General features: G+C 44.1%; 1 protein-coding gene across 4 annotated transcripts in view; it reads right to left on the reverse strand.

Annotated features, from left to right (window-relative positions):
- Positions 1 to 25,174, reverse strand: part of JHY (junctional cadherin complex regulator) — a 45,804-nt gene that overhangs the window by 976 nt on the left and 19,654 nt on the right. For 3 of the 4 annotated variants that reach the window (XM_069947535.1, XM_069947534.1, XM_069947533.1), the window contains exons 3-6: positions 18,521 to 18,917; positions 13,251 to 13,823; positions 1,082 to 1,156; positions 633 to 758 (exon numbers count right to left, since the gene is read on the reverse strand). In XM_069947535.1, the coding sequence (XP_069803636.1) occupies positions 633 to 758; positions 1,082 to 1,156; positions 13,251 to 13,823; positions 18,521 to 18,917 (1,171 nt within the window). Of the gene's footprint in view, positions 1 to 632; positions 759 to 1,074; positions 1,157 to 13,250; positions 13,824 to 18,520; positions 18,918 to 25,174 lie in introns of all 4 variants that reach the window. The other variant, XM_069947536.1, reaches the window with a different exon arrangement.

A 25,174-nucleotide genomic window follows, 5' to 3' on the forward strand; every position in this document is an offset into this window, starting at 1 on the left:
ATCAGCTGCTGTATGTCCTGCATGAAGGTGTGTACTCTTTCCAGTCTGGAGAGCAGGAGAGGTTTTCTATGGGGATTTGCTGCTGCTTTGGACAGCTCCTGACATGGACAGAGGTGGCAGCAGAGAGCACTGTGTCGGACTGGAAAGAACACACCACTTCCTGTAGAACATACAGCAGCTGATAAGTACTGAAAGACTGGAGATTGTTTAATAAAAGCAAATTACAAATCTTTGGCACTTTCTGGCACCAGTTGATTTGAAAGAATTTTATTTTGAACAACCCCTTTATAGAGATGTGGTCCTGTTGTGTTCTTAGGAGGTCTGACCCTGGGTTGGTATTTGTTCATTGAGTCTGCTCTTGCCATGTATTAATATGTTGAGTCTGAGACCTGGGTATTAGCACAACTTGAGCATGCTCAAGTGAAATCGTTTGGCATTTGAATACCTGTGCCTAAAAAAAGTTAGATGCAGCCTATGGCCTATGACTGTACCCATGTTTCCAGGACTCCCTAGGGCTGCATCCAACTTCTCCAGCCACTGGTGATCAAATTCAGGACAATCGCACATCTCATCATCAGTAAGGTCAATGCTGAGCACAGCTGGATAATGTATATTTTGTCACTGTGTCGCACCTTTTGCCTTGTGCTCGTGTTCCTGTCCTCCTGCGTAGCTTGGATTTCGCGAGGCTTCATCGGTCTGTTGCGATTCCGCTCTTGGATCACTTTGGCGTATTCTTTCTGCTGTTTTAGCTGTTCTTTCTGGGAACAGATGAGGGAGATTTATCACACATGGTGTAAAGTGAAACTGGCTCAGTTGCCCCTAGCAACCAATCAGATTCCACCTTTCATTTTCCAAAGAGTCTGTGAGGAATGAAAGGTGGAATCTGATTGGTTGCTAGGGGCAACTGAGCCTGTTTCACTTTACACCATGTTTGATAAATCTCCCCCATTGTGTATATAGCGGTAGAGATTTGTATATATAGTGGTAAGTGGAGTGAGGTCACAGATAGAAGGCTAGTATACAGTGTTATGGGTACGGATCAGTATACGGCTATTGTCCTGTAGAAGCGCACACCTCTCACCTTTTCCTCGCTGACGCTATGCACTGGACCAAGGCCGCCTAACTTCACCTCCTGATTCAGGATACTTTTTAACCTCTAAAATAAAACCAGAGAATCGATTATTATTTCCAAAAGTCCACTCTAATATTAAAGGGGTTCTCCAGAATTAGAAAAACATAGCTGCTTTCTTTCAGCAACAGCGCCACCCTCACCCTCAGGTTGTCAGTGGTTTTGCAGCTCCGTTTCCTATGGCTATGTTTACACAATTATTATTTTTTCTTCAAGAGTGGCTGTTGTTAGCGATTAGAACAATGGCCTTTCTTGTATAAAAAAAAAAAAAGAAGAAGAAAGAACGCACTGTGTAGAATACTATAGGGAACAGCAACCACCGTGCACACAATGTATTGCACAACGGCAATACAGTGGAAATAATTGACTTGTCAATTATGTTTGGCCAGCAGACTGTGAACTGTGAACGGCCGTTGTTCACAGGCTGTTCTTACAATGTATGTCCGTGCTCAAGGCCGTACATTGTATTGTAATCAATGGTAATTTGCATTGCAGGCACAGCCAAATGTGTCCGCAATCCAAACGAAAGAACATTATGTTCATCCGGCTGATACTGCAGTATGTAAGACAGCGGCCGTTGCCAATACACAGTGTGAACATAGCCTAAAAGTGATTAGAGCCAAGTTGTAATACCACACAAAACCTGAGGACAGCTGTGGCGCTGTTTTGGAAGATAGCAGCAATGTTTTTCTTTTTCTAGATAAGCCCTTTACTATATACTTGTACTGCTGTGTTACCCTATGAGTATAATGCCTCTTTATAGCCCTAGGTGGCCCTGCGCGGATGTCACACCTATTGTATTTTGGCTTCGGCTGTCCAGGCATGATGGGAGTTGTAGTTTTACAACTGCTGGAGGGGGGAAGGTTCACCATCCCTGCTGTATACTAAACTTATGTATCTAAACCTTTCGTGTTATACTTTTCCTGTATCTTAGCTTGTCATGTGTGGTACTGTGTGATAAGCTGCTGTATCTAATCCCCTTATGTATGATACTGCTGTCGTATCTAATCTTCTAGTGTATGATACTGTCTTCTGAGCTGATGCAGCTAGTCTATGATGTATAATACTGCCTACTGAGCCTGGCATGTGCAATACTCTTACCCAACTAACGTATCTAAGATTTTTATGTGCGATACTGTCAGCTGTTTTAAGCTCTTGTGTGTGGTAATGTGCGGTGATGACCCAATGTATCTAAGCCTCTCATGTGTTATTGGAGGCTGATGATACCTCCTGGCAGTAGCAGCTGAATGTGGTGTTTTTCGGAGGCTGCGTTGGGGTGGAGGGGGTGTTGGATGCGCCTGGCAGCTGTAATAACACCCCAGGCAGGAACACTCAATAACACACATTAATGTAAGTCAATAATCTGAGGCCGCAGGCTGCCTGCCATGTGGAGAATCACAGAGCGCCGGTGTTCACTGATATTCAGCCGATCACATCTATTCTCTGGGCTGACGCTTCGTGTCTTACCTCATCATTCATCCCAAATATCTGATGCATAGGTCCTGACTCCCCCTCTATATACCTGTGGAGACTTCTTCCTGCAGTTCTAGGGTCTCTGTATCCCCCTGTAGTGATGGTGGAGACGGCACTGCTGTAGTGGTGGTGCTCATAGTGGGATGGCGTCCCAGACATAGTGTAGAAGAAAATCCCAGCACTCACCAAATAAAGTATTGCTTCTTTATTCTGTGCGAAAGATCATAGGGTACAAGGAGGACTCATTTCGGCTGATGAAGGCTATATGCCGAAACGCGTCCTCCTTGTACCCTATGATGTTTTGCACAGAATAAATAAGTAATACTTTATTTGGTGAGTGCCGGGTTTTTCTTCTACTCTGTGTCCCCCTGGACTTGTCTGTGTTTGCAACTCTAGTGGGTTAGGTTGCATACACTGTCAACTACTTGTCTACTGCATACACTGAGGTATTATGGATGCTCAAGGGTTAACATTACTCTGTGTTACCATTACAGGTGGGTCACATATAAAGGATGGATCTTTGGTCACATGACCTTTTCCCAAACGGCTTCTGCTAGAAGTGGGTTCTGAGGCAAGAGTCTACCAGGCTGAACACTTATTCCCGGGTTAGAACCAATCATTGTAAAGTCCGACTCCTTCTCCCCAGAGGACTGGATCATTGCAGACAAGTCAGCTCTGGTCAGAGTAGTGTGATGAGGTATCTGCTGTGTGAAAAGGTTTAGACCTAGTGAGTTTCCAGTCCCAAGTACAATTTAGCTGCAAGAAAGAGAACTAAGACTTTAGTGCACCAGGAGCTAAATCCTGTTCCAACTGCTTCACCCAGATTTGGGTCATAGTCTCCTCCTACAGAAGGTAAATCAACTGTAAAATCCTATTCCTTCTCCGAGAGGAGAAGCAAGACAGGAGAGGGATTACAGCTGTGCAAGGACTTTCCTGCAAACACTTTGTTCAGCTTTTATTCTGGTCGTTTTAGAAACCCCCATAAATAGTGCCCCCATACCAAATATAATAGAATCATACACATCTGGAATGTATTGATCCTTGTTAGTGATACAAATCAGGCAAAATAGTGTAAAAATAGTGATTACACCTCAATATCCTAGAATAACTATCCATGTAGAGAAATCTCTCAACGCGTTTCTGCTACTATTTTTATTGGCTGCATCAGGAGAGTAGGATAACAGATTTTTTTGGGATGTATCGGAGACACCCCGAGATCTATAGGGTTAGCCAGACACCAATCACTATAGCAGTGGTAGGAAACCTTGGCTTTCCAGGTGTTGCAAAACTACAACTCCCAGCTTTTGCTTTGGCTGTCCAGACATGATGGGAGTTGTAGTTTTGCAACAGCTGGAGAGCCAAGCTTCCCTTCCCCTGCACTATAGACTTTGTCCCTCAATACCCTCAATTGCCCTGGACTACACCACCTATCTTCAGCATGAGCACCGCAACTTGAACATAGATAGGAGCGACTCTGAGGCTGAAGCTTTTTTGTAACTTAAAGGGGAAAATCCTTATATATTCCATTTAATAATTTTCGAGGATTGGGAAACATTGTATTATGAACAATGGCGCAAAAAGCGTTAGGAAGAATTAATTCCTTAATGATTTAATGTCCGGAGCGCGGCGTCTCATTAGCTTCACAAAGGCTTTCTGCTCGGAGAATGGCGTTTTATCTCACTGGGTGGAGAGTATTACTCGGCTTTGCCGCCATGTCCTCTGCATATTCGTGCTCCCGGCATAATCGCTCTCTGTTCATTATTGCCATACCTGATTTTTTTTGCTGCTGTTGTGTGAAAGGCGAACAACGGAGCGCGACAAGAAATCTATTGAAAGGCTGCAACAATGTATAACCTGGACCGTGGTCGACGTCTGGAGAGCGGATCAATAGCTGCATGAAAGGCCAGGTGGGATCCTGCCAGAGGAGAGAACCTGCAAATGACAACCAGTCAGCCCCTATTCCTCCATGTATATAATGGGAACACAGGAGCAGTATATATATATATATATATATATATATATATATATATATATATATATAGCAAAAATATTCTGAATATAAATGGTGCCAACCAGTAAGCACCCTTGTGACCATAGGTGCTAAATTATATAATCAAAAGAATCTCTGTGGCACTCAAAAAAATAGTGAAAAAACTTGTGGTTTATTTGCCCATAACCGCAAATGGGCAAATAAACCACAAGTTTTTTCACTATTTTTTTGAGTGCCACAGAGATTCTTTTGATTATATATATATATATATATATATATATATATCAGAGGCATCAGGAAGCTCAGGATGGGGAAAGCTGGGTGACGAACAACATGACTGCCAAGAAAGTAGCCATAGGCTCAGAAACGATATGGCATTCAATATACATCTTACAAGGGTTGTCACTCAGCTTTACCAGATTCCTGACTGGCAAATCTGCCTAATAATGAAGCAATATGAGGAGGAATATCTATCATCGATGCATCAATGTAGCTTAGTGGTAGCCACCAGGGAGGCTGTAATGGCGGCTATATTGGTTGTAAGATTGAAAGCAGAGAATGTGTTGTTTTTGGACACTTTCTGGTGCCAGTTGTGCCATCTAGAATATGTCCAGAGCAGCTGTCAGTCCCCCTCCTCCACTACGCTAATACCATTTGTTATAATGTTCCCCATCATATAACAGACTATTACACATACAGTCATGGCCAAAAGTTTGGAGAATGAAACAAATATTATATTCTCACATGATCTGCTGCCCTCTGGTTTTTATGTGTGTTTGTCAGATGTTTTTATCACATACAGAAATATAATTGCAATCATATTATGAGTAACAAAAGCTTATACTGACAGTTAGAATGAGTTAATGCAGCAAGTCAATATTTGCAGTGTTGACCCTTATTCTTCAGGACCTCTGCAATTCTCCCTGGCTGCTCTCAATCAACTTCTGGACCAATCAATGCTTACATTTTGTCAGAATTTGTTGGTTTTTGCTTGTCCACCCGTCTCTTGATGATTTACCACAAGTTCTCAATGGGATTAAGATCTGGGGAGTTTCCAGGCCATGGACCCAAAATCTCTATATTTTGTTCCCTGAGCCTTTTAGTTATCACCTTTGCTTTATGGCAAGGTGCGCCATCATGCTGGAAAAGGCATTGTTGATCGCCAAACTGCTCTTGGACGGTTGGGAGAAGTTGCTCTTAGAGGACATTCTAGTACCATTCTTTATTCATGGCTGTGTTTTTTAGGCAAGACTGTGAGAGAGCCGATTCCCTTGGCTGAGAAGCAACCCCACACATGAATGGTTTCAGGATGCTTTACAGTTGGCATGAGACAAGACTGGTGGTAGCGCTCACCTCGTCTCCTCCGAATAAGCTGTTTTCCAGATGTCCCAAACAATCGGAAAGGGGATTCATCAGAGAAAATGACTTTCCCCCAGTCCTCAGCAGTCCACTCCCTGTACCTTTTGCAGAATATCAGTCTGTCCCTGGTGTTTTTTTTGGAGAGAAGTGGCTTCTTTGCTCCAAGAGTCTCCGTAGTCTCACAGTGAGTGCAGATACACTCACACCTACCTGCTGCCATTCCTGAGCAAGCTCTGCACTGCTGGTAGCCCCATCCCGCAGCTGAAACACTTTTAAGAGACGGTCCTTGCGCTTGCTGGTCTTTCTTGGGCGCCCTGAAGACTTTTTGGCAACAATGGAACCTCTCTCCTTGAGGTTCTTGATGATGCGATAGATTGTTGACTGAGGTGCAATCTTTCTAACTGCGATACTCTTCCCTGTTAGGCCATTTTTGTGCAGTGCAATGATGACTGCACGTGTTTCTTTAGAGATAACCATGGTTAACAGAAGACAAACAATGATGCCAAGCACCAGCCTCCTTTTAAAGTGTCCAGTGGTGTCATTCTTACTTAAAGGGGTTATCCAGCGCTACAAAAACATGGCCACTTTTCCCCCTACTGTTGTCTCCAGTTCAGGTGCAGTTTGCAATTAAGCTCCATTTACTTCTATGGAACTGAGTTTCAAAACCCCACCCAATCTGGAGGAAAGTGGCCATGTTTTTGTAGCGCTGGATGACCCCTTTAAATCATGACAGATTGATCTCCAGCCCTGTCCTCATCAACACCCACACCTGTGTTAATGGAGCAATCACTGAAACAATGTTAGCTGGTCCTTTTAAGGCAGGGCTGCAATGATGTTGAAACGTGTTTTGGGTGATAAAGTTCATTTTCTAATGCAAATATTGACTTTTCAAGTAATTGCTGTTAAGCTGATCACTCTTTATAACATTCTGGAGTATATGCAAATTGCCATTTTAAAAACTGAAGCAGTAGACTTTGTAAAAATGTATATTTGTATCATTCTCAAAACTTTTGGCCATGACTGTAGAATTTACACTGGAGGATTGTAGGATATGTCTTTACCCCCTGGGGGATCAGCTTCATCATGGAGGGCTCTACTTTCCCAATGGATAAGGCTATGGCTCCATGTTATTTTGGCTGTGACCTGCGTTGTAATACCAATAATAATTTGTTTTTGATGGATATCATACAACTGCTATGTTTGGCTGATTATTTGGTAGGTAAGGATAGTGACATAGGAGAAGGGTTTGTAGGTAAGGATAGTGATATAGGAGAAGGTGTGGTAGGTAGGGATAGTGATATAGGAGAAGGTTTGGTAGGTAAGGATAGTGACATAGGAGAAGGGTTGGTAGGTAAGGATAGTGACATAGGAGAAGGTTTGGTAGGTAAGGATAGTGATATAGGAGAAGGTTTGGTAGGTGAGGTTTGCCTGTTGCTGATGATGCAAAAGTGTGCAATAGGGCCCCCGTCTATATGCCGATACTTGCCAAATGTGTATACAAGATAGACTGTGGATAGCTGATATAGCCTCGGCACAGGACTTGCAAGACGTACTCTCCGGTATAATTCTTAAAATTGGTTTAATGAGCAACGCGTTTCGGCGACGTACTGCCACCTTTATCAAGCTCCTACATCATATATACAAATGATCCTTTTTATACACTCCATTAGGTTCTGTGACCTCCCACCTGAGAGGCGGGGGCCAGTCTCACATGACTTCAATTTTCAATTTACCGTCTCCGTATGTACTCGTGGACACTATTATCACACATCCAGCAAGGTTCACAATGCTTAGAAAGATGTTTAAAACTTACAAAAAGTTATTGAGAACTTACAAAAAGTTGTTCTCCGTAGCTCCTCATCCATTGCCGATGGCTGTGCGCCAAGCCGTGCAACTCCGAGACGTCACATCCGCTGACGTCAGTCGGTGGAATCCCGAGTTGCTGACTTACTGTGAGCTGGAAGGTGTCACGCAGCCTCGGTCGGTGGAAACAGCTGGATCATTGGTTCATCGTCCGACGAACGTCACCGCATCAGATCTCACAGCAAGTCAGCTGATCAGGGAAAAGAGCCACCCACATCGCCGCCCGATGGACTACGGATTTGCCGACCTGTAGGCACACGAGCACATGCGACCGATGAGCAATCGGAGACAATACATACTAAAAACTAAAATTGTATAGAAAAATATATATAAAAACCTAATGAACCTAATCTAATGGACCTAAAAATGGCACATTCAATTCTAAAGAGGCATATAAAATCATACAATATAAAATACATAGTGACACATGAATGTATCAACAGATTAATCAGTAATTACAGTAATTGCACCTAAAAAAAATTTTTTTTTATTAAAAATTGGAAGGCATGCAATCTATCTGCAGGCCATAAAATCTCAGATCCCCGATTCTAGTGCTTCATTCAGACCATCGGGAACTAACATTTTCAGCTTAAAAATCCAGAACCCTTCCCTTCTATTTAGGGCCTTATATCTATTGATCTCACTCATCTGTATTTGCTCTAACGGCATCACACTGATGCAACTGAAGTTCCCCTGATGGAATTCATGGAGGTGTTGGGACACACTATGCTTCAAAAAATGCGAGTTAGCATTAAACCGATGGCCTGTGAGTCTTCTTCTCAGTGCCTGCGTGGTCCTCCCAATATATCGAAGGCCACACTCACACTCGAGAAGATAAATCACAAAATCAGAGCCACAGTTCAAATCGGAATAAATATGAAAAACCTCACCTGTAACGTTGGATTTAAAACATTGTGCCTGGTCTTTTATGCTTGAACAGCATAAACATCCCCTATTCATACATTTGGATACTCTTCCCTTGGTTTTTAGTCCTGATTTGACTGGTCTTTTACCTTTTATCCTACTGGGGGCAAGGATGTTTTTTAATTCTGGGTTTCTCGGGGATGGTAGACTTGAGGATAGGATCCTTGAGGAGAATTTTCCAGTTGCGCTCGAGTGCTTTTCTTATCTCTCTATTGTGAGAATTGAAACTCGTAATGAAATTAGACTTATAGTCGATATTACTATTTTTGGTTCTTTTTTCTCTCTTTGGATAAAGAATTTCTTTCTGCGGCTCTCTTAAATTAGATTTATAAGCTGCGGAAAGAAGGGCTTTAGGACTTTCTAATATACTGCATCATCATGTTTAATATCTCTGCTTGCTGTCAATGACGGAAACCATCTCTTCGCACCCAGACAGATGAGCAGCACAGCCCTCAGCACCAGAGCCATTATATTATCACATTTACTGCTATCCCTCTCCTGTCCATCTCTTCCCTCTAAAACTTACGGAAATCTTATAATCTGAGCGAAGAAGAGCTGAATTTCCCTGATAACATAATTTTCTGAGTATTAGTTGCTGCACCGTCTTCTAATCTCCGGTGTGTGATCACAACGCTGCAGATGATGGGGCTATCATCTCATTACTCAGGCTGCCGAGGAGTTAATAGCGATAATGTCGGCGCGGGGAGATGTGACGCCGGCGGCAGGTTACTGTAATGTCTCCTATTTATCTCTCACATGGAGGATGGCTGCAGGAACGTTCTGCTTTTTTAATGATATCCAATTTTTTTTTGCACTGTAATTTTAAAGGGATTTAAAAAAAAAAAAAAAAAAAAAAATTACATTTGTAAAAATCTGTCTGGCCCTGATGATAATTGTGCCTTTTCCATGGTGTACACCAGGCGTAAACTCTGCTCGTCTGATTGGCAGGCAAAGCTAAGGGGCACGACAAGGCGGGGAGGAGGTGTGGCCTCCACCAGTGTCCAATTTATCATGGTTTACGCCCAGGCGTAAAACATGGCAGAAATCTACACCTGCTCCAGAGAAGGTGTACATGTCTGCACAATCCGCCGGAGTATTTAGAGGTGGGGCTTAATTTAAGACTTGTGTACCAGTACCCTGATCTTAATAAATGCCCCCCTGTGTGTCCCCTTACATGCTTATCAGGAGCACAACAGTTAGGATTTGTCTACCCTGCTAACTCATACCGCAGATGAAAAATTTAAAGGAGAAGTCCAGCCCCAGGGCACGTGGGGAAAATAACATGTCCCCATGTCTCTTCAGTGCCAGATTACTGCTCCGGGACCCCCGCTGGGCTCCGTGATCTCCTGCGCTGTTGACACCACGACCCGGCTGATGAACTGGCTGCTCAGCCAATCAGTGATTGGGAAGAGACGCCGCTCCATTTACTGATTGGCTGAGCAGGCTGTCCATCAGCCGGGAGAGGAATTTCCCCCCAAGTTGTTACGTCATTACAACTTGGTGGAAAATGCCTTCCAGCGGGGGTCCCGGGGGCTGGTCAGATGGTGCAGGGGAGAAGTAAGAAATGCTTCAATATTAGATTCTCCCATGCTGCCTGTCACATCCTTGCCAGGACAGGACTTCTCCTTTAATAATTAGGCATACTCTGTGATTTACCTGGCTACATCCCCACTATTGTGCTGCTGAGAAGGATGTAAGGGAAGTATATGATTTACAATGTAAATATCTTTCCCTGTAGTCCATTCAGCAGCACAAAACAGGGGTCATTTAATAGTATGACCTAATCATTAAAAGTTCCATCTGTCCTATTAGTCCGCAGGGTGGAGAGATCTTCACCATGTCGCTGCTGATGCTGAAACGGTTCACATGAATGGATGATTTTCAGTTAGATGAAGTTCATTCCCCAGTCCTAATATTTTGTTACAATGGATCGGTGCAGTCTGGAGAAGTCCTTAGACAAGGTCCCTGCTGCTCCTCTGTATTTTATATGTATCAGATATCTTTTTATTGTTGCTCTATTGTCATGTAAATCCTTCCGTGCTGTTTCCTCAGTTCACTCACCAGCCTCATGTTACAGATGAAGCGGAGTGTGGCGGGTAATAACTCTCAGATGTACTGTTGTTGCAGGTAAGTGTAGGCGTTGTTAATGTGAAGGGTACTTAGATTTATCAGGAACATCTCATTATTTTGGTGCATGAGCTACTTAAGACCGAATGTTGTTGGGGATGAGTGGTAGAAGAATAAGACTTGTCGTAGAACTGCATTATATTGTGTCTGAAGCCTATGGAGCATACAATCAAGGGTGAATATACCATACAGACAGCCCAAACTATCAGGCCTGTGCAGAGAGGAACAGGTCATGCTAACCCTATAGCAGGTATGGGGAACCTTCGTCCCTCCAGCTGTTGCAAAACTACAATTTCCATCATGCCTGGACAGCCAAAGCCTTTGGCTTTGGCTGTCCAGGCATGATGGGAATTGTAGTTTTGCAACAGCTGGAGAGACGAAGGTTCCCTATCCCTACCCTATACCTTTATATTATGGCTATAACCATGCACAGCCATCCATCCATAATGACAGCAACACTGGAAAAATAACACTATAGTGTAGCTGAGCAATTGGGCAACCAGTTAATGCCACAAGGCACCCTCTTACCCAATGAAGAACACAGGGCCCAACAGTGCACCCCACACAAAGCTTTTACTGGCAGCCTATAATGCTCATGAAGTTTTGTGATGTCACAGAATCTGTGGTAGTGACACTACTAATAATAACTGGATACTAAGACAATGTCAGCCCGTAGTCATGTGATGTCACAGAATGGTGGTAATGACAATACTTGATCATAACCTGCATGGTCATGTGATGGCACCGAATCCATGGTGTCGACATCACCAATAATAACCTGGATGTTAAAGGACAGGGGCGTAACTAGAAATGGCTGGGCCCCAAGGCAAACTTTTGATGGTGGCCCCCACTCTTGAGAACCCCCCCCCCCCCCCCCGTTAGTTACCACATGCCAGTAGATAGTGTCCCCCATGGTAGGCATCTCCCCTTGCAGTTATTCACCTTGTAAGGGGAAGTTGATTTGAAACAGTATTTTTTTTCACTGGAATAGTCCTGTGAAATGTAAAAATTACAGGAAGGCAGGGAGTGCGGGAACATAATTAAGAATACTTACCCTGTAGGGCTGCTCCCGGGTCTCGCTGACAGCCGCCGGCCTCCTGCAGCTCCTCCAGCTGTAGCATCATGTACCTGGCTGATGGACTGCCTGCTCAGCCAATCAGTGACTAAGGTGAGACACCTCCCCAGTCACTGACTGGCTGATTGGGCAGTCCATCAGTTGGGCTGTGACATTGTGCCTTGAGGCCACATGTCACATACCCAGATGCCAGCCAAGAATGAAAGCTGGAGGCTGTCAGCGAGACTCGGAAGTGGCACTATGGGGGAACAGGGATGGACAAGTATACTTTGTTTATTATGTTCCGCACCCCCCCGCCTTCCTGTCATTTTTTTTTAATTCACAGACTTTCTTTTAGGACAATCTCAGTCCATAGTTATGTGATGTTACAGAATGGTGGAGTTGGCGCGACTAACCGTAACCTCGATCCAGTACAGTCTCAGTCCATAGTCATGTGATGTTACAAAATGTTGGTGGTGACATCACTAATCATGACCTCGATCCAGTACAGTCTCAGTCCATAGTCATGTGATGTTACAGAATGTTGGTGGTGATATCACTAATCATGACCTCGATCCAGTACAGTCTCAGTCCATAGTCATGTGATGTTACAGAATGTTGGTGGTGATATCACTAATCATGACCTCGATCCAGTACAGTCTCAGTCCATAGTCATGTGATGTTACAAAATGGTGGTGGCCACATCACTAATCATGACCTCGATCCAGTACAGTCTCAGTCCATAGTCATGTGATGTTACAGAATGGTGGTGGTGATATCACTAATCATGACCTCGATCCAGTACAGTCTCAGTCCATAGTCATGTGATGTTACAGAATGGTGGTGGTGATATCACTAATCATGCCCTCGATCCAGTACAGTCTCAGTCCATAGTCATGTGATGTTACAAAATGGTGGTGGTGACATCACTAATCATGACCTCGATCCAGTACAGTCTCAGTCCAAAGTCGTGCATTATTGATTAGCTCAACCACTACTTTACTGCTACTTGTTTCTGGTTCTGATCTGATAACATGATCACAACCTCCTAATGTATATAGTTATTATGTACAGAGGTTTATACACCTACTAGGGATTGTCAGAACCGAGTTTGGTTCGGGTTTGTACGAACTCGAACCCTCGATAATGATTCCCGCTGTCTGGCCGTATCCCAGTTTTCCAGGCGTTCCTCCCGCTGTTTCCGCCCGCTCCACGGAGCGGGCAGACAGCGGGAATCTGATGCCGAGCCTTCGGGTTCATACGAACCCGAACCTCGGCAGGTTCGGACCATCCCTACACCTAACTTCTCTTGCATATGAAATGGATTTTACCTTTTGATATTTTTCGGATGTCTTTCTCACCCCCGAGGGACATGGTTTGGTTCTCTCATTGCTACTTGCTTCGCTGGCATCGGCCTCAGGTTCACAGCTGGAGCCATTTGCTATTGGTGCATATGTCTGTGAATTAACATGTCCAGGTATGAAGACATCATTGTGGGTACTATAAGGGATTCTATGGGGTTCTGGTTTGTTCTGGATGCTAATGTCTTCCATGGTCTCCATAATGTGCTGGCCATAGCTCATCTCTGGTGGTCTGATGATCTGGTAATACATCCCTTCATTATGCATCTGTAGATGTCCTGGTGACGAATATGGACCCATAAAAGAATCCCTGTATCTATCAGGGTAAGAAGGGATGGCCAAATATTCACTGTCAAACTCCCCAGAGTAGACTGCCATTGCATCCCATTGAGAAGCCTTGACGTCTGGTAAGGCACCTGCCATATACAAGGTCTTTGGTCTGTTCTTGTGGATGTGGCTGCCGGATAACTCTGATTCATCTATGGCTTCTTTCTCCAGATGCAATGCTTTCTCTGTGGGCTGTACATCAGACTTCTCATTTTGCTAGAAAAGATATGATGAATTATATAAAATCTAGATTATAACATAAAAAACAATAATAAACTATAAGTAATAAGAAATATCACTGGTGGGTTTACATGAATCATACAGTGGCATCAATGTCGACCAATAAGGGCTGTATATGTTATATATACAGCCCTCTATGACGCGGCTCCTTTGATTCTAATGGAGCTGCGTCATAGAGGGAAGGGAAGTGCTTGAGCACCGGCCAGTAACCGTGAAAAGAACGGCGCCGTACAGGGGAAGTGGGCCGCGGTTCAAAATTGCTTTAATAAAGTTATATTACTTTGTAATACAACTCCATTAAAATAAATCTATAGTTTTTTTCTTTACACAGGACGGCCTCCTCTGCTGCCACCAATGCTTGTGCTGGGAACTGCAGGGCTGTTTAAAGGAGAAGTCCAGTGTTAAATTTTTATTAAAGTATTGTATTGCCCTCCAAAAGTTGTACAAATCACCAATATACACTTATTACAGGAAATGCTTATAAAGTGTTTTTTTTTCCCTGCACTACTACATCAAAGCTTCACTTCCTGGATAACATGGTGATGTCACAACCCAACTCCCAGAGCTGTGCGGGCTGTGGCTGCTGGAGAGGATGATGGCAGGGGGACACTAAGGGACACAGGGCAAAGGAGGGACACTGAGCATCCCCCCGCCATCATCCTCTCCAGCAGCCACAGCCCACACAGCTCTGGGAGTCGGGTCGTGACATCACCATTTTATCCAGGAAGTGAAGCCTTGATGCAGTAGTAAGTGCAGGGAAAAAAAGCACTTTATAAGCATTTCCTGTAATAAGTGTATATTGGTGATTTGAACAACTTTTAAGAGGGCAATACAATACTTTAATAAAAATTTTACCCGGACTTCTTAAAAGGAGACCTGTCACCCCCCGTGTCGGGGTAACAGGCTCCCGACCCCCCGTTACAGCCCCCTATACTTACCTGATCCCGCCGGGTCCCGCTTCCTGATCCGGTCGGGTGACGGAGATATGAGCGCCCGAAGCCCGGCGCGTGTGCTCACAGGAGAGTCCGACGCTCATAGAGAATGAATGGGGAGTCCGATGCTCCGTCATTCTCTATGGGCATATCTCCGTGACCCGACCGGATCAGGAAGCGGGACCCGGTGGGATCAGGTTAGTATAGGGGGCTGTAACGGGGGGTCGGGAGCCTGTCACCCCGGCACGGGGGGGTGACAGGTCCTCTTTAAGACCTGTGGTTCCCAATCCCCTGCTCTCATCAAGCGCTGCCACAAGCACTATACAGAGCAGGATCCCATTATTCCCAGTGTACTGTATATTCAGACTGTAAAATCCTACAACTCCCATCATGCTCTGATACTAGTACTAGTTGTCGTTTGGCAATAGTTGGCAAGGTGCAGGTTGGGGAACACTGCTACAGAAGATATGTCAGTGCACAAAATAAGTGTTATAGTGTTGCAATACCATCACGTACATTCCCATCATGACCCATGGATAGATCGGCGCTGGCACAGGGAAGTCGATGCCGCGGTCCATTTTTTGAACCACGGCCCGATTCCCGTGTACGGCGCTGTTCTATCCATGGTACGAGGCCGGGGCTGAAGCACCATTAGAATCAATGGAGCCACGTCATAGAGGGGCGGGGGATTCCTCCTACTGGGGGTGACCCAGCCCGCATCCAGTGCTTCAGCCCCGGTCCGGTTCTCGTGTACAGAACTGCGCCGTACACGGGAACCGGGCTGTGGTTCAAAAAATGGACCGCGGCACAGGGATTTTTGGCACACTGGCCTATAGCTACAAGACTGCCAACATGGTTGCCATTACAGTGCCCATTGAGGTTCTTCAGAGCTGTCCACACTCAGATGTATATACTATTAATGGTTATGGTGGTCCCACCCAATGTAAATCCTGTAGTCTTTGCAGGTTCCATAGATGCATGGATGGCTGTCAGGCCTCCCATATATCCAGATCCAGCAACTTTTCAGAATAAATCTCCCTTCCATTCATCTAGAACCCCCCCCCCCCCCCCCCCCAACACCCCTACCACCAGCTCCATCCGTGGTGTAGATCAGGTCGTAGCCCCAGGTGGTCTCCACCATGGATGCAGACAATTAGCGCCTATTATACATTAAGCGGTTCCTGACCTGTGCAATCCATGTAACGCAAATCCCTCCTGCCCGGGTCGGTCCTATTGTCTCTCGGAGCCTGTATTGTTTCGGAAGACACATTGTATCCGTAGAGATGTAGTTTACGGGGCCACTATGATACATACTTCTGCATTAGCCCTTTGAAAAGAGGAACAGGACGCAACCTCTGCTTGCCTGTTTGTGAACTGTTCTATTAATACCAATCAAATTGAGAAAATGATCAAATGAAATTGCATTTTGAGCATCATAAGCTGTGTAATGTCTATTCTGTTAAATTGAGGCCCATAATTGCTTCTCTACAGAAAAGGTACAACAAAGACCGCAATCATGTCATGTCATTATCCCAGACTAGGAAACGGCCTTAGGAGCTGGGACATCAAAGACTCCAGCTTCTCGAATTGCATTTGGCTACTATTGTAGAAGCGCAGACAATCTTGATGAGGTGTTTATACTGAGCCAAGCCGTAGTGCACAGAGAGTCTGAGTGCCTGGGTCTAGGGCCATTAAAAAATTGTACATTATGTTCCTGCCTTTGAAGTGATGTTGTAGGTAGGAAAGCAAGTCGCATCGAGGACGGCTGAGTGAGATTGCTTGTCTACTTGTCATTCTCTCTCTCAAAGAAACATAAGGTTCTTAGACAATAGGAAAACACTAAAAAGTTCATATTATGGAGAATGTTAGGAGCCTAAAAACAAACCCACAAATGCACTTACAGTAGGAAAACAGCCGAGCCGGAGAAACAATTATGCTTTTGCGGAATTTGGTAATCTGGGGAAATATGGCGTCAAATCGGCAAAAGTCGGATGCAGAATGTGGATTCATAAAGGCTGGTTGGCTACAATTACATAGATAGACCAATGTTCTCCAATCGGTGACTTTCTGCCTGTTGGAAAACTAAAACTTCCATCTGGCCCTGACAACCTTTGTTGCATCCCATTCCCCAACTTGTGGTTCTCTAGATTATGCAAAACTGCAATTCCTATCATACCCTCACAGCATTTGGTGCATTACATTCCCCAACCTGTGTCTACCAACCTGTGTAATTACCAGCATGTAAATTCCTGAAAGGGGTTCACCTGTTTTTCACCTAACTACGCTCCCCAGGGGTCCCCCAGCAGCATCTTTGGGTCCCATGCTGAAGGCTCCAAAGTCTACTTCTGAGATGGACTCATCTTGCATGTTACAACAGCTAAGCTAATCAATGGCCGCGGTGCTGTCAGGTCTGGCTGACTGGGCTGCCACTGCTGAGAGAAGTAGCTGCATCAGTGTTCAATGGGGGACCCAAAGGGTAACAAACACCTGTTTTGTAAAACACCAATGCTAGACAACAGAAAACACAATAAAAAGCTACAAAAATGCTCCAAATGCAAATGAACTCAGCATAAACCAATTCTAGTAAATACAGAAAATGACAACTAGGGTAGTTGTCACTTCACTTCCCCTGCATTATATAAAGATCCCTTTGCTTAGGTGGGAGGCATTTCCAAGATGAAAAAGCCTTAAAATAATACTGTTACCCCCCCCCTCTCGTTTTATTTAATCGGTTTAATCGGTCAATTAGGCGGGGCTTTGTGGTAGTTGGGCCCCATCTCCTGGCTGGGGAGAGGGCCCATCTCTGTTCAGAAGCCCACCTAGTAGACACTGTACACGGATGAAATGAAGCGATTTTAAAGAAATAAGACACAAACACATTTTATACAAGTATATATTTCAAAGGTGAAGCATCTAAGCTTGTGGATGGTGCAGAGAACTGCACATAGAGTAAGGGGGGTGACAGTATCACTTTAAAGGGGTTATCCCACAATCATCAATCCACAGGACTCTGTTTAGATGTGGTGTACATTATGAGTGTACCTGCTTATCTTGACCCATGCAGCACACTAGATCTTTAACTCAGAGACATCCTGTGAATCACAATGAGGTTATGGCTTTTAGTTTCATTAAATGGTGTGAATTGAGGTCATGGTACAGAGGTCTGTGTATCCCCATGTTAAATCCCCTATTGCACGGGGTGATGTTGAGGAGCAAACGAGCACTGTCAACCCCTGTTGTTGCCTGCTCGCTGCCGCCATTACACGCATCGGCAGCGAGCAGGTGAGAGCCGGAGGTGGGAGGTGGGGGGGCTAGATCGTCCGGGCAGCCCATAGCAGATAGCAGCGGTCTGCTGTCGCCACTCCTATTCCACGGAGCGGCGGCAACAGATCACTGCTATATGAGTCCTTGGTCTTTCAACATGTTGAAAGACAAATGACTACAACGATCAGCCGACATCGTTCATGACGAACGATCGTTGTGTTCTATTACACAAGACCATTATCGCCCATAACGGCCAATAATTGTTTGGTGTAATAGGGCCTTAAGGAAGTGAAAGTAGATGCCATTATTACTAGTAGACAGGATGTCACTGAGTGTGCTGTGTGAGCCAAGATAGGCAGGCCCACTCACAATGCTGATTGGGGATTATTTTATCTGGAGCGTGCTTGTCATGTTACCCCCATCTCCTGATACAGGAAACTGGCTGCGGATTCCCTTCTCCATCGCTGATGGTCTTACCTGTCCAGATTTGCTTTCCTCTACTTTCTTTTTGTGCATGTGAAGGTAAGATTTGGTTTTCTCTTTGCTCACGCCTAAAGTAACCTTGTTTTTCTCTATAATGTCTTTTTTAGATGTCTCTTGTTGAGCTGTGGCCGTCTTCTTATTCTTTGGACCCCGGCTGCTTCCATCAGATTCTGGTTTTGTGGTCTTTGTGATCCTCTTGTTCACATCAGTGAGGGTCTTCCAGAACGGGGGACTGTCCGCACTGTCCCTGCCTTCTGGGGGGTCTGGGGTCAACTCATCTGGTGTCAACACATCTAGATATTCCTCCTCCTCCTCCTGGTCCTGGTTCTGGTGCTTCCTCCAGTCCGGGTCGTATCTTAATTCAGAATACGATCTTCTGATCTCCAGTGGCCTAAAGGTAATGTTATCAAGACATTAGACACAATCTCCCAAAGGTAGTCAAGAATTGTATACCTGAGTATCTGTATATAGTAATAGTCTACCATAGCCAACCTTATGGGCACAGTCCCTTATGGTCCCTATTTATGTGGCTTCCCCAAGATATTGACTAGATTAAGAATGACAGAGTATTAGAGGAGTGAGTATGCTGATCTTCTGGAAGGGCCATAGACTAAAAATAACACATGATAGAGGTCCACTTAGTTTTTATACCACCTGAACCCAAAAGTCCTTTTCAGGGCTAAGATTCAGCGAAAAAGTCAAAGATGATAACAGCAGCAGCATCAGCAGCTGTATTCATTCCAGTACCCTGTGTGTACAAGTGACTTATAGTGTCCCTGGTTTAGCCCAGGGCAGTTTCTAGGGCACTTTGGCAACAGGGCGAACCTTGATAAAAGATAAATTTTACAAGTTTTGCTCTTGAATATATATTATGAGCAACATTCTAATAAGACATTGCCCCTTTTACATAAGGTTGGTCGGGAATATATCAGTAATAGGACACTATTACATTAGGGCGGTCATGGAAAAGTAGTCGGTCACTATTTGGCAGTTTGTTTCTGAGCTGGAGGAGTCCATTGTGTGGGGGGGAGATCTGTGCTGTTCTCTTCCTGAATACTGGATGACTGTACATGAGCAGAAGTGTAATATGAAGATATCCTGTGTAATATAGAGGAGGAGGAGAAGACATAAGTAGCGTAGCAGTAACCTCTGTCCTCAGTGTGGTGTTTTCTCTCTGGGAAAAGATTGTGTGTTTTTCTTCAGTGTTCAATGGCTGCAGGCGTGTGTGTGTATGCGTGCGCGTGCGCGCGTGCTCTATGGCTGCAGTAGGCTGTGTGTGTGCTATGACTACAGCAGGCTGTGTGTGTATGCTATGGCTGCAGCAGCTGTGTGTGCGTGCTATGGTTACAGCAGGCTGTGTGTGTTTGTGTGTGCGCACACTATGGCTGCAGCAGGCTGTGTGTGTGTATGCTATGGCTGCAGCAGGCTGTGTGTGTGTGTGCTATGGCTGCAGCAGGCTGTGATGACGTCACCCCTGTGCCTGCTTGGGGATCCGGCGTCAGCTGAAGAGATGCGGCATGGGTCAAGATCCAGGGGAAGAGGGAGGGGGGCGGCGCCGAGGACATCAGCGGGGTCTAGAGGGAGGGGGAGAGGTGCCCACATCCCAGAGCTTTGTGGGGTCCGCGGTCCGTTGCCCCGTGCGATCGCCCGGCCCACCCGGTACTAGAAACGGCCCTGGTTTAGTCCACTAAGGGCACGTTAACGTTATACATACTGTTCCAGTAGCCCACTAAGGGCACCTGATATATACTGTTCCAGTAGCCCAGTAAAAGGCACGATATACATATTGTTCCATTAGCCCAGTAAAAGGCATGTGATACATATTGTTCTAGTAGCCCAGAAAAAGGCACGTCATACATACTGTTCCAGTAACGTTCGTACAGCATGATGCGTGATATGCGTGAATAACATGACGCTCTACAGACGCACATTGGAATCATGTATGTAACGCTGCGCAAGAAATACGAACAAAATGTATTTCTTCGCAACTGCAGAGAGTGGCATTATACTGCTATTTTGGGGTGTTGGGTGCACCCAGGCATGCTCCCCTAATGTCCCAGTGTCATTCCGGAGGTGTTCGCATTGTTTAGGGAGGTTTCATGGGGGACTTGGCGACCTCCAAGTGGTCGAATTTTGATTTCCAAGTGCCGCAATTTTTTTTGCATAGACTATAATTGGATCGAATATTCGTTCGAATAGTCGAATCTCGGTGCCTATTCGATTCGAATTCTCAAAAGTCGAATATTTCACTACTCGCTCATCTCTAGTCAACACTGCAAATATTGACTTGCTGCATTAACTCATTCTAACTGTCAATATAAGCTTTTGTTACTCATAATATGATTGTAATTATATTTCTGTATGTGATAAAAACATCTGACAAACACACATAAAAACCAGACGACAGCAGATCATGTGAAAATATAATATTTGTGTCATTCTCAAAACTTTTGGCCATGACTGTATTTTGTGGAAGGAGCAGGGCTCACAGCAGCACAGAGCATTCTAAGAGGTTATTTAAGAAGTCACAAACTGACATTTACATTTGGAAGTATCAGGGGACATGTATTTAAGGAGAGGACTGTGCTGAGCTTGTGGGAGGTTTCCAACCTAGGAGTCACATATGGGAGTTGCAGAGTCCCTCAGCAGCACAGTATATTTAAAGGGAATCTGTCACTAGGTTTATGCTGACTTAAATGAGGGCACAATAAACTAGTGACATAAATGCTGAACAGATCAATGTATTACTTAGATCATTCTGTTCAGCCGTTCTTCTAATATGCAGGAGAATAGGATTCTTGCCACACCCCTCTCTGCCTTCCAGCTGCAGATTGACAGTTGACTTCATGGATAGATAACTGCCAATCAGCAGCTGGTGGGTGGAGCGTTCTGCTTCTAATGAATATCTAGGACTACTGTAAGTGATACATCATTCTGTTCAGCTTCTCTGTCACTAGTTTATGCTACTCTTAGGGTCCTATTACATGGAGCTATTTTTAACAATTAACGACTAACGATCGCAAACAAGATTGTTTGTTTATCGTTAACCTGAAATCATTCACCATATTACACAGAACGATGGTCCTTAGTTACGATCGTTACTATGAACGTTATTGCAAACGTTACCATGATCGTTTATTCCTTCTGATCCCAGCAAAAAATGAACAATGTGCAATTACATTGAACGATTAGTGAAAAAATGCGTGATTTGTGCGAACGAATGTGGAATTACAGCGAACGACTAGCGATAATTTTAGGTTCAGATCTAAATCAACGATCAACGACATACGAACGATTTTCTGATTGTTGCCTTTAATTACACAGAACGATTACCGTTTAAATTTGAACCATATAACAATTTTTCGCACGATAACACTGGTCAACGGCCAAAAAGGTTCCGACATGAAAACAGTTGATCTTAACTAATTTTGGGGTGCTGAAATCGAAATTAATGATGTTCAAATTTTGAAATTGGCTCTAATTTTCAAGATATAGACATACTTTCTATATTTCTCACAGCCTGTGATACAATACTGGGAAAAGTTTGCATCATCAGTATTGCATCATCAACTGGTATATTGCATCATCTTAGAATGACCAATATGGAAAAAAGGTATCAGGGTAAGGCTAGGTTCACACTGCGTTTTTTAAATCCGTTTTTTTGCAAAAAACTTATGCATTTGTGTGCATCCGTTCTTCCATTGACTTCCATTATAAAAAATAAAACGGATCAAAACGGATCCGGTTTTTGACAGACACAAAAGTAGTGTCAGCTACGTTTTTGTGTCCATTAAAAAAAAACGGATCAAGTTTTTTTTTTACAATGGAAGTCAATGGAAAAATGGATCAAAACAGATGCACACAAATGCATCCGTTTTTTTCATCCGTTTTTTGCAAAAAATGAAAAAAAAAAAAAAAGTGGATTGCAAAAACGCAGTGTGAACCTAGCCTCAATAGAACCCATCAATGCTTGCAGATTACTGTTGGACAGTTATCAGAGACAATCCCATGTATGAATAGAAAAGACATGTGTAAATGCACCGAGAAGCCATTGAATAAGGACCTACATTCCAGAGTTCCATAAACATAATTAATTTGTAAAAATTCTTAGATCTGCCTGTAAATTGTAGTTGATTTCAGACAGAACTAAGTTTCCTATGAATATATTTCAAAAGTTTCTGAACAGTAAACTTGCTTCCTTATGATTGAAGACGTAATAAATATGTCGGCTATTATACTGTATTCTATACAATTCACAAAACAGTAACATGAGAAATCTTCCATATCATAGAAACTAGAGCCAATTCACATTTCTCCTTGTGATATTTGAATTCAGCACATAAAAATCATTAAGAAATGGCGAATTTTATTTCGGAACCAAACAACTTTTGAAAATTTGTTGGCCAGTGTAATCATCCCGTGTAATAGGGCCCTTATATAGGATAGCATAAACCTACTGACAGGGTCTCTTTAAAGGGAACCTGTCACCTCCACGTGCCGGGGTGACAGGCTCCTGACCCCCCGTTAGAGCCCCCTATACTCACCTAATCCCGCCGGGTCCCGCTTCTGGAGATGTCGGGTCACGGAGATCTCAGCCGCTGCAGCCCGGCGCGCGCGCTCCTCAGATGAGTCCAACACTCATAGAGAATGACGGAGCGCTGGACTCTCCTGTCATTCTCTATGACTCTATGTCATTCTCGAGTGTTGGACTCATCTAAGGAGCGCGCGCCGGGCTTCGGGCACCGATATCTCCGTGACCCGACCGGCAGGATTAGGTGAGTATAGGGGGCTCTAACGGGGGGGTCAGGAGCCTGTCACCCTGTCACCGGGGGTGACAGGTCCTCTTTAAGGATAGGACTGTGCTTACCTTACCAGAGGCCACTGACTAAGGGCCCTATTACACGGGACGATTATCGGGCGAAAAATCTTTATATCGTTCGAATTTAAATGATAATCGTTCTGTGTAATTGGAGGCAACGATCGAAAAATCGTTCATATGTCGTTGATCGTTGATTTAGATCTGAACCTAAAATTATCGTTAATCGTTTGCTAATCGTTCGCTGTAATTCCACATTCGTTCGCTCAAGTTCCGCATTTTGTCACTAATCGTTCAGTGTAATTGCACATTGTTCATTGTTTTGCTGGGATCAGAAGGAATAAACGATCATAGTAACAATTGCAATAACGATCATAGTAACGATCGTAACTAACGATTATTGTTCTGTGTAATATGATAAACGCTTTCAGGTTAATGATAAACCATCTCGTTTATGATAGTTTATCGTTAGTCATTATTCGTTAAAAATCGATCCGTGTAATAGGACCCTAAGTATTACATAGTGCAGGGATGGGGAACCTTTGGCCCTCCACTAAATCTTTGGCTGTCCAGGCATGATGGGAATTGTAGTTTTGCAACCGTTGGAGCGCTGCAGGTTCCCCAATAGCACAAAGAATTGGATCATACCAACTAGATACAGAGACTATGAGGATGAATCCCCCCAATCTGTAAGAAATCTTTATTTTTGCCTGTTATTCTGTTACCAAAAAATTTATAAAAAACACAAATCTACTACTAATAAAGAATCAGGTGAAGGCGTCCTCGGAGTCTCACTTTCTAATCGTCTGCTCCTGTAATGTGAGCGCTATAAGCCGCCCGCAGCCGTAGCCATTAAGGGAAATGATCGTTTAATTAAAGTTAAGAAATGGTTTTAATGCAGCGCGAGGGATATTGAATTTTTACGCCTCAAACTGTTCCAGTCAGAAATGCGTTTTCCTTAATAATCTTATAGATTTTACCCTTTTATTCCCTGCGCTCACCGCCGTATAGCTTAGCGTGTCGCCGACAGATGATCAGAATCCAGTCCTCAGGTGATTATTATCCATTAGATGTGTTACTGACGCTGATAACGTTCATGTCTCAACACAACCACAGATCCCAGAGTAATAGAGGTTAGATCACACAGGACAAATTTACTAGTTACTAGTGGAGACCACAGGGGGCAGTATTGGAAGCCCCACAGTGACTAATGGGGACCAAAGGGGGCAGTATTGGAGAGGTCACAGTTACCAATGGAGACCATGGGGGCAGTATTGGAGGGGTCACAGTTACTGGTGGAGAACACAGGGGGCAGTATTGGCGGGTTCACAGTTACTGGTGGAGACCACAGGGGGCAGTATTGGAGAGGTCACAGTTACTAATGGTGACCACAGGGAGCAGTATCTGAGAGGTCACAGTGAATAACAGGGACCCTAGGGGGCAGTATTGGAGGGGTCACAGTTTTGAAGACTAACATATAGTAGGATAATTTATATGGAAATATGAATATAAGGATTATTTCCAGTCTGACACAGTATTGTATTTTTCTTTTCGGAAAAGCTTCCATTAAAAAAAAGTTGAATAAAAAAAAAAAAAACAACTTTCTGACACTAGTTAATTTGAAAACATTTTTCCCATCTGGAGTACCCCTTTAACTTCCTGTGCACAGTCTGTGCAATTTTGCAGTGCATGTCACTTTATCTGTGCATTGGGTAGCCAGGTTACAGATCAGGTTGCCCCATCATATAGGTGCATGGAGCCCAAGGATATGTTCAGATGCTGTATAAGACCGGCCGTTCCGTGACCTGGCCGGATCATGGAACGGCCGGTCT

Source organism: Dendropsophus ebraccatus, chromosome 12, assembly GCF_027789765.1.
Source record: "Dendropsophus ebraccatus isolate aDenEbr1 chromosome 12, aDenEbr1.pat, whole genome shotgun sequence".
In the NCBI taxonomy this organism is placed as follows: domain Eukaryota; kingdom Metazoa; phylum Chordata; class Amphibia; order Anura; family Hylidae; genus Dendropsophus; species Dendropsophus ebraccatus.